The 9,795-nt window shown below is 40.1% G+C and overlaps 2 protein-coding genes and 1 pseudogene across 2 annotated transcripts; all 3 read left to right on the forward strand.

Annotated features, from left to right (window-relative positions):
* The first annotated feature begins 1,139 nt into the window (after nt 1–1,139).
* On the forward strand, nt 1,140–1,671 carry LOC131221622 (importin beta-like SAD2). Its single transcript, XM_058216909.1, has 2 exons — nt 1,140–1,357; nt 1,437–1,671. The coding sequence occupies exons 1-2, from the start codon at nt 1,248–1,250 to the stop codon at nt 1,654–1,656; spliced, it is 330 nt and encodes a 109-aa protein (XP_058072892.1). The 5' UTR covers nt 1,140–1,247; the 3' UTR covers nt 1,657–1,671.
* A 2,809-nt stretch (nt 1,672–4,480) lies between these two features.
* LOC131220228 (protein SHI RELATED SEQUENCE 1-like) lies at nt 4,481–6,656 on the forward strand (annotated as a pseudogene).
* Nucleotides 6,657–8,815: 2,159 nt separating this feature from the next.
* Nucleotides 8,816–9,530, forward strand: LOC131220629 (small ribosomal subunit protein uS9-like). Its single transcript, XM_058215437.1, has one exon. The coding sequence runs from the start codon at nt 8,873–8,875 to the stop codon at nt 9,389–9,391; it is 519 nt and encodes a 172-aa protein (XP_058071420.1). The 5' UTR covers nt 8,816–8,872; the 3' UTR covers nt 9,392–9,530.
* The last annotated feature ends 265 nt before the right edge of the window (nt 9,531–9,795 follow it).

Consider the following 9,795-nt stretch of genomic DNA (forward strand, 5'->3'; position numbering starts at 1 on the left):
AAAGAAAAGAAAAAAGGAAGAAAAAGAAGGAAAAAGAAAGAAGAGAAAGGAAACCATATGTCCTCGATTCTTATCAAACTTTCAAGGAACACTGAAACAAATTCTCATCATGTACAACTCAACTGCCAAAAATTTTGCCAATATGTTTGTTGATCTATGGCTGGGAATTATAATTTTTGAAGTTTCCCGCATGGTTGATTCGGCAGAAAGAGTGCTTTTGATCCTCTGCTTTCCAGGTTTTGTCTGGTTGGTCCCTGGCCTGCATTTACATCTTGGCTGTTAACATCTGGTGACTATGGAAAAGGTAAAGATAGGGCCATATGCTTATTTATAGGAAAATGACCAAAACAAATCCAGTTGCTCCTGTTGACAGGACAATCTTTCTACCCAGAAAGAATAATTGTACTATGCTCATAAATTGTTAGTGCTATATAGATCAAGATGTATCTGTTGTGTGTGTGTGTGTATTGTCTTCTCATAGTGGTTGAGTTGAGAATGCATTGTCAGATAGAATGTAATTAGTTTTCATGATATATCTATTGGTCAATACAAAGTCACTAAAATGTTGCTACTTAGTGGGAGGTTGTCACATGTATGTGGCTGTTCTATACTACATGTCTGTAAGTTGCCACTCATGTTTTACTCTAGGAGAACTTCACGGCTGTTGAATTACTCATGCTGTAGCACATTAAGCTTTGCTGATGTAGACTGTTTAAAACGGTACTGTGAAATGTCTTGAGAAATGCTCCAGTGCTCCCAGAGCATTGTAAAGTTATAGTGCTCCTAGTTGCATCAGTTCAGTTAGTCCAATTGATTGATCTCAAGTGTTTGTCAAGTCCAGAACAAATTTAAGGATGCTTGCATGGTTAATTGCTCATGAAATGTGCACTGGACCTAGTGATCAGTCTAGATTGATGGATTGGATAGTCTAGGTGTCCCATGCAACTAGGAGCAGTATAACTTATAGTGCTTTGAGAGCACTGGAGCATTTCTCGTTAATCTTTTTGGAGTTATTGTTCTCAGTAGCATGTTGAAGTATGTTTTCCTAATCACCGTAAATGTTACTGATATTGGATGTGGCATTGATTGAAGACGGACTCCATAGAGTTGAAAGACCACTTGCATTTTACTGTTATGTTCATGGATTGCATTTTACTGTTACGAAATTGTAGATGAACAAGGCACATTAAGTTATAAGTCTTTCAAGCTTATTGCAGATTGCTGATGCTCTTTACTACAATGCAACAATGACACTTGGCATATTGCAAAAGCTTGGGGTGGCAGCAGAAGTTTTTAATCTCTTGTTTCAGATGCTACAACAGGTTAAAAAAAGTGGTTTGCATGCTAATTTTAGAAGGTGACTTCTGCTTCTCAGATTGTTTTCCTCATGTTGTAAAACTTTTCCTGTGGCTTCCATAGTCCTATGGTGATTGCAGGGAACATGATAAGAAAGTTTGCTTGTTGGAATTGACTTCACTTCTTGCACTCCCTGCGGACCAGTTACCCGGAGAAGCACTGGAACGTTTGTTTCGAGCAACACTTGACTTGCTTGTTGCTTACAAGGATCAAGTTGCAGGTACTGCTCATTTCATTGGATGCTTTTTCTTTTCTTTTTCCTCTTTCCTTTTCTTTAAACTAATAAACTCAAATTCATAACTGAAAATCAATGTGCATCATGCTTTCCTTATGATCACTCTGTTTAGTTTTACCTTTTTATTCTGCTTATTTTGGGTCTTCCAAGAGGCTCGACAGTTCATCCCAGCTCAGCTACACATGCTTTTGACTGAGATTTTTCAAGTAGGGATAGCCCGACAGTTTTTCCACATTTTATGCACATGTTTCACTTGGAGAAGGTTTGCCACATTAGTATTTTTAGAGTCTTTTACAGGAACTATGAAAGTTTAGAACTGCTCCTAGATTAATCCTAATAAAGGATAGTTAGCTTCTATACTCTTTGTACTAAGATTATAGATAAATGGATTTTGGCTCAATGGATTGAGGTGATTTGTTAGACAAGATCTACATTAGCTGACCAAAGTCAATCTACAGCAGGTGATTTGGATGTAGTATGATCATGAGCTATGCAGGTTCATTAAAATTGTGGCTTTGAGTGTGGTGGATCATTTTTAGATACAACGTATGGGCAGGGTCAAAGATTTAGCCAATACCTTCAAACCATGGCCTTTGGATCAAGAGATTTGAGGGTGCTTTGCTATACATTATCTACACTGGGCTTTAAACATGATTCATCTGTCATTTGGAGCATTCTTTTTCATCTTAGACTGGATACAAATTGTACATGCCAAGTTCCAGCCAACTTGATCGGAAACCCATATTCCAGGACAATACAAACCTGTTTTGAAAGATCCTTAGACTTCCTGATATTGAGCATGGGTTTGTTCTGTTGTGGCAAGTAGTTTCTCTTTGTTCTTTGACAATGTCATGGGCAACCATTTTTTGTTTTGTATTTCGTATTTTATTTTATTTTTTACTTCCTCTTCAATTTTTTCTAAGAAAATGCAGAAGTTGATATTCTAGGCTGTAGGATATTTGTTGGTCGTATTGGCTGGGAAGTCATGTTTTTTTAATATTGCCAATTTTGAAATATTTTATGTGATTTTGAACCTTCAAGTATCATCTTGATTTATTGATTTGCAATTAATATATTTCCAATGCTACAACACTAATTTAAATATTTTATGTGATTTGGAACCTTCAAGTATCATCTTGATTTATTGATTTGCAATTAATATATTTCCAATGCTACAACACTAATTTAAATATTTTATGTGATTTGGAACCTTCAAGTATCATCTTGATTTATTGATTTGCAATTAATATATTTCCAATGCTACAACACTAATTTCTTATTAGATTTTTTATAATTTGTATGATCTTCCCCTGATTCTTTTAACTTTTGCAGTTGTTTTTTTTTTTTTTTTGAAATTTCTAATTGAATGTGTTCACAATTACAAAAGCGTCAGCTCTTTCTTGCCTCTTATGGTGCTTGCTCCTCAGGAGGAGAAATGAATTGTGGATATGGCCCCAAGTACTTTCAGCCTCTTGTAAATGAAAGCAGCTGCTCCTAAGCTTCTTCTTCTAAGAGGAAATTCAAAGATGTAGATGAAGATGGTTCAAAGAAGAGAAAACTATAGAAAAAGGATCCTATTGCACCAAAGAGAGCTATGTCTGCTTTCATGTTCTTTTCACAAGCTGAAAGAGATGTTAGTTGTTTTTGGTATGTGATGCTGGTTTTTGCTTCTTGTTGCCCTTGAAAGTTTTTGGTATGCCATGTTGGTTTTTGTTTTTTGTTGCCTTTAAAAGTTTTTGGTATGCCATGTTGGTTTTTGTTTTTTGTTGCCTTTAAAAGTTTTTGGTATGCTATGCATGTGCTTTTCTATTGTGTAGACTACTCAAATATGTTGGTTCGTTCGGGGCTTTAGATAAATGGGTATATCTATAAATGGATGTGCATTGATCACATCCATTTCTAGATATACCCATTTCTCCAAAGTCCTAAACGATCCAACCTATTTGAGAGGTAAGTCTACACAATGGAAAAACAAGAAATATATCATCCAAATTCAATGGATGATATATCTAAAAAATAAAAAAAAAATTAATTTATGAGAACCGCCGACGGCTAAAAACCGTCGGAAATGATCTGGGGAAGGTCATTACCGACAGTTTTTAACCGTCGTCGTTGGCCTATTTTCTGCTACTATAACCTCTACCTTGTCAAGACTCAACAAATCATATGGAGGGATAGGATATCTCACAAATGATCAAAATGAACCCACATAGTTTCTACTTCAAGACAAAACTTGCACGAGAAATGTATCATAATGGGCCCATGCAAATTTCACACGCCAGCAAATTCCGTTGCTTGCAGTACGGGACGCACACCATCGAAAACTTCTTGGGGCCGCTGAAGGCTCTAATCAAGCTGATGACCGGCCTCTGGATTGTGTAAGGATGGTGGCAAGCTCAAAGTCTACAACGAGGCATCTGATTCTTAGAACAAGCACATTGACAGCAAGCTCCTTCCATAACTCATAACTCAGGACATGCCTAGCTCATCAACGTGCATAGCATCATCTCCTAGGTAAACCTGCACAATGCATCAAACAAAGTACTCTATTTTCATCCTCTAACTGATCTTATTTCAATTTTAAAGATAGAAACACAATGTACACTTCTCCATACGAAGGTATCCATGACGCTAATGGTAGCCATAACGTTACTTTTATAATATAGCTTCAACGAGATTTTCCTTCCTAATTGAAGACTCAAAGCCTCAATATTCTCCTATCAAGATGTTACTGGCCTACAGATTTTTGCTCATCTTGATTCAATTCAGTGGCCATCGATAGTGCTAAATTTAATTAAACTGCAGTGAGCGATTCTCAGCTTTCCCTTCCTCCACTACTATGGATTATCTCCAGCGATTGACGGATGACTCAGCTGTTTGGTGGAGAGTATGTCTGGGTTTTCACTGAGAAGTGAAGAAGAAGACAACCACAACGACATACTCCCTCATCCCAAAAGTCTCCTCCTTTACAACACCACAACTGCCAGAAAGGAAGATAAAAGCTTCGAAATATGGCAGCGGCAGCAGCTGCTACAACGTCATCAACAGCAACAGCAGCGGCATGCTCTCTACACGTCTGTTGGGATTCATGGAGTGGGGCTTTCAGATCAATCTGTAGCAGCAGCGGCGGCATGCTTTCCACACGTCTGTTGGGATTCATGGAGTGGAGCTTTTAGATGAATCTGTAACAGCAGCGGTGGCAGCTGGAGGTGGGCCATCATCATCATCGTCGTCGTCGAAGATGATGATGAGAGGAGTAGGAGGAGGAGGAGGAGGGAGTGCAAGTGGGGGAGGAGGGATGAGTTGCCAGGACTGTGGAAATCAATCCAAGGACTGCGCCCACATGAGGTGCAGGACCTGCTGCAAGACCCGTGGCTTCCATGCCCCACCCACGTTAAAAGCACTTGGGTCCCCGCCTCTCTAAGGCGCGAGCACCAGCAACAGCTCACAGCTATTCAGCAACAGCAGCAGCAAAGAAACTCGGGTTATGGTGACAGGACAAACAATAGGGCTGAATTTCGTGCAGTTCTCGACGCTATGTTTTTATGTCTCTCGTGGTTTCATGCAGGTAATGATAGAATCAGATTCTAAATTTGTAGTGGATGCCTTCAAGGGTATTTCCAGTCCCGCTTGGAAATGAAAATATTGGTAGGCTAGGATCGAGGAGCTCAAGAAAAGAACTTTGCAAATTCCTTGATTCCTGGAGAGGGAAACGGGCTGGCTAGGGACGAAGCGGTGAATCAAGGGAACGTTTTATTCAGAAATGTAAATGATTTTGATCCGGTTAGAGAGGCTAATGTTTAATCCTGTCTCTGAACGGGGGAGATTTTTTTCCTTTTTATTATATAGATATGATAGGCGGCCCAGGCGTTTCTCGTTTTGTCCTGGGCTGCCTGAAATATTGTAATGCTTCTTCAGATATAATATATTCATATCCTCTTTTCAAAAAAAAAGAAAAAAAAACTAGCATCAGCGAAGAACAGGAGGCGTTGGATTACATGGACGAGAGAATCCCAAAAGACAGAGAGAGAATCTCACTGGGACGCGGATTGCATACTAGCCCCGCCGTCCCAGGTCCGTACGGGCAGTTCTGTGTACGGGCCCGCCGTGATGTATCTGTACATCCAAGCTGTCAATCCCTTTGCTCGGATTATTTTACGGCATATGCACAAATATAAGGCAGATCCAACGCTTAAGTGGACCATACCAAATAATAAGTTTGGTTGCATTAAAATGCACAAAGCATTAAATGTCATTTGCATTAAATGCAAGAGTCATTGTCGTGTGGTCTATTTGACCGTTGGATCTGCTTCATTTTTATTTTGATGCTTCAAATAATCTGAGAAAAGGAACAGACAGCTTGGATGTACAGATACATCACGGTGGGCACGCCCACAGAACTGGCCGTTCGGAGCTAGGGACGGGCGGGGGTAATACGCAATCCGCCTCCATCTCACTGCTCCCTCCCTTGCCTGCACCCGTTTACCTACTTCTACATCAGGAATGGAATTAGCTGGCCATTTCCCGGCAGAGGTGAATTCTCCGGCCGTCTTCCGTTGCGTCCGTGTTAGTGCATTGGACGATCCAGATGATCAGTACGCATATCAGACAGCCGTCAGCATCGGTGGCCACGTCTTCAAGGGAATCCTATACCATCAAGGACCCGACAACCAGCATTACGCCCCTGCCGGTGAGACGTCTTCTTCTCCTTCCTGGAATCTCATTGCTGCTGCCACCGCTGCTACTGCTCCCTCTCTCGCTGCTACGACAACAAGTGCTGCTGCAACTGCAATGCTCGATCCCTTTTCTTTCTATCCAACTCTCAATTCTTTCATGGCTGGTACGCAATTCTTCCCACACCCAAGATCTTAGTAAGTAGAAATTCCCGTTCACCCCCCACGAAAGATCTCCTCCATTCTAACTAAATCTTTCTGTATGCATTGTTCTCTCTCTCTCTCTCTCTCTCTCTCTCTCTCTCTCTCTCTCTCTCTCTCTCTCTCTCTCTCTCTTTCTCTCTCTCTCCCTCTCTGGGGCGATTTTTCATGTGACCTTGAAGAAGCTAGAATGAAATTGTTCTCATTTTCAGAAAAAAATAAAATAAACTGCAGCGGTAAAAGAAGAACGGCAGATCATATTTCAAAACAGCCATGCAAGCAACCTAAGTTGTACTGCTCAGCACATAATAAGAGGATATGTATATATAGAGAGAGAGAACAAAGATGAAAGATTAATAAAAATAAAGAAATGATCTAATACCCTCGTATCACTGTAAGTTATAGCACTCGCAGTTGCATTTTACTTGCCATGCACAATTCATATATAGACAGCCTCGCAAGCATCAAACCATTTTTTATTTTTATTTTTTTAAATCATTTCCTTGAACTTTCATTTCGCTACATTTGCAAAAATCTTCAAATGTGGCCAAAAGGAGCAGTTTCAAAGATTCAAACTTCTTGTTACAGAGAGTGGTGGGCCCCACCATGATAACCTTCATGATATCTCCAATCCACTAACAGCTACTAAAACCAAAACTAATAAACCTTCCCTCTTTTTTTTTTCCTCCCCACACTACCAATTCATTTCTGTTCCCTCTCTCTCTCTCTCTCTCTCTCTCTCTCTCTCTTCTTCATGGAAAATCTTTACATGTTTTTCTACCAAGAAAGCATCAAACCATTTTGACAAATATAATCCTTTTGAAATCTATACACAACCATGGGTAGATGCATACATATGTCATGCTATAATCCATGTATCAGGTGACATACACATTTTTAAGATCTTCTACATGAAACTCAGGTCTTACACCTACTTGGTATTTACATTTATATGATAACTTCCATTTATCAGCCCCGAACAACTCTCCTTAACATACTTATGACAACCACTAGTAATTTATCTTAGTTTTTGGAAGCTTTCCCACGTTCCCTATCCCTTGAATACCTATCTCAGATCAGTTCCTCCATATCCAGCTCCTGTAGACTTTATAATTCTTCCATAACCCATTACCTTACTATTTCATAACATGCATATGATCTTCTTCAGGTAACCTGCACAATGCAAGAAGAAAATTAAGTTTTCTTTTATTTTCATCCTCTTAACTGATCATGGCTAAACTTCAAAGATAAAAACAGATATAAAAGAAAATTCTTTTATTTTTTTATTTTTTTCAGAAAGGTGAGAACTCACCACCCGTGATAAGAATGAGATTGTACATGAATTCAGGTGGGTAACGCAAAAAGAATCCAGCCTCACCTATCATATAAACTGACTTATAACACAAACTAAAGAGAATTTACAGACCGAAAGATAAGGAGCCTTGCCAAAAGGACTAGAATCAGCCAACAGCTCAAGACTTCACAAAGTAATGGAAGCATGGTAGCGAACCAACCCCCACCTGACTTAGAGCGGGCATAACAGATCAGAGCTATGAGAGATGCCCAGCAGCAATCGCACACACAACCAGAATGGCAACCAGATCCCTCAAAGCAAAATTAGATTCTACTATGCATACATTCAAATACCATTCCCTTCAATGCTGAAAGGAGCATCCTTATGATTTCAAACAGACCACCCATCCACTGCAGCTCACCAATACCTCCCAGCAGCATGCAGGCCCAAAAACACCCATTTCTCTGAATAGAGAATCATACACAGCATCAACCATAATGCCATAAGCATTTCCCGCCAACATGCCCCAGCAAAAATACTTTATACACCATGCATCAACATTGCATACACCAATACAGACAATATTCACAGTATACACTGCTCATCAATTCAGCATATGCTGCCATTGAGGTTTGCACCAGCCCGATAGGTTCAACCACAGAAGAAAGCTCATCAAAGAGAAGAATTTCTTCACTTTTTCTGTATTTATTTTTCCTTTAATTTACCACTCTATTTATACAATAAAAGTAACTTTAGAAAGATTGTAGACAATAAAATCTGAATTTGCCAATCATACAATTTTCTATAATCATAAGTATATCCTTACTCTATTTATAAAATGCAATGAGTCGATGAGATCCAACGTGTGATCAGTTCTTCATATTGAAAAGATTTTTATGGTATTAAGAGAGAAATTTTTTTCCTTTTTAAAAAAAAAAAAATATAAATCCAACAAGGAAATTCTTCTTCCTCTCTTCAATTCGGCTTTCTCAACATCGACGGACCCATCCCTGCCAACCGACTCAAACTCTCGCTTCTTAATTTTTGGGGTTAGGGTTTGGGTTTAGAGAGTGAGTGAGAAAGAAGAGAAAGGAAGAGAAGTCGCAGCAATCAATGGCTACACCAGCTATTGAGTCCGTACAATGCTTCGGGCGCAAGAAGACCACAGTGGCGCTCACCCACTGCAAGCGCGGGAAGGGTCTGATCAAGATCAACGGCTGCCCGATCGAGCTCGTAGAGCTGGAGATCCTCCGCTACAAGGCTTATGAGCCGATCCTCCTCCTTGGCAGGCAGCGCTTCTCGGGCGTTGACATGAGGATCTGGGTCAGGGGTGGGGGCCGCACCTCTCAGATCTACGCCATCCGTCAGAGCATTGCCAAAGCCCTGGTGGCCTACTTATGGAAGTACGTAGACGAGAAATCCAAGAAGGAAATCAAGGACATCCTCGTCAGGTATGATAGGACGCTCCCCGTTGCTGATCCCAGGCGCTGCGAGCCCAGGAAGTTCAGTGTCGCCGCGGTAGGGCTTGATTCCGGAAGTCTTACCGGTAGAAGCAGAAAAGGAGAAGGAAGGGATAGATGGAGGTTTCTTCCTCTTCTCTTCTCTTGTTGCGTTCTTCTTCTGCTCTCTTGATTTTGGATATGACATTAGAACTCTGCTTAGTAATGTTGGGAGATTTTCATATTATCGTTTCAGTGGTTTCGACTTTTAAGAGTCTTTTATTTTATGTCTGAATGCGAGATATTATGATTGTTTTTGGAATTGGATAGAACTCAAACTCATTTCCCAAGCGTAGGAAAAAAAATAAAAATAAAATAAAGGGATTTTGATCAAATTGGCGTCGTGGTAATGCCAAACGCTCCAAAAATCGAGAACTTAAAATAACATTTTATTTTTTTTTGTTTTTTTAAAAGGCCTAGATGGCCTGAAATTGTTTCTGCTTATGTTGAGAGCCCGTGGGGAAGAAAATGGCAACAACTCTGCAGCCTCGCCTCGTCTTCCTTGCCGATCACGTCGGGAGACCGGAAGGCTCAAAA

The sequence above is a fragment of the Magnolia sinica genome, chromosome 12 (genome assembly GCF_029962835.1).
Source record: "Magnolia sinica isolate HGM2019 chromosome 12, MsV1, whole genome shotgun sequence".
NCBI classification, from domain to species: Eukaryota; Viridiplantae; Streptophyta; class Magnoliopsida; order Magnoliales; family Magnoliaceae; genus Magnolia; species Magnolia sinica.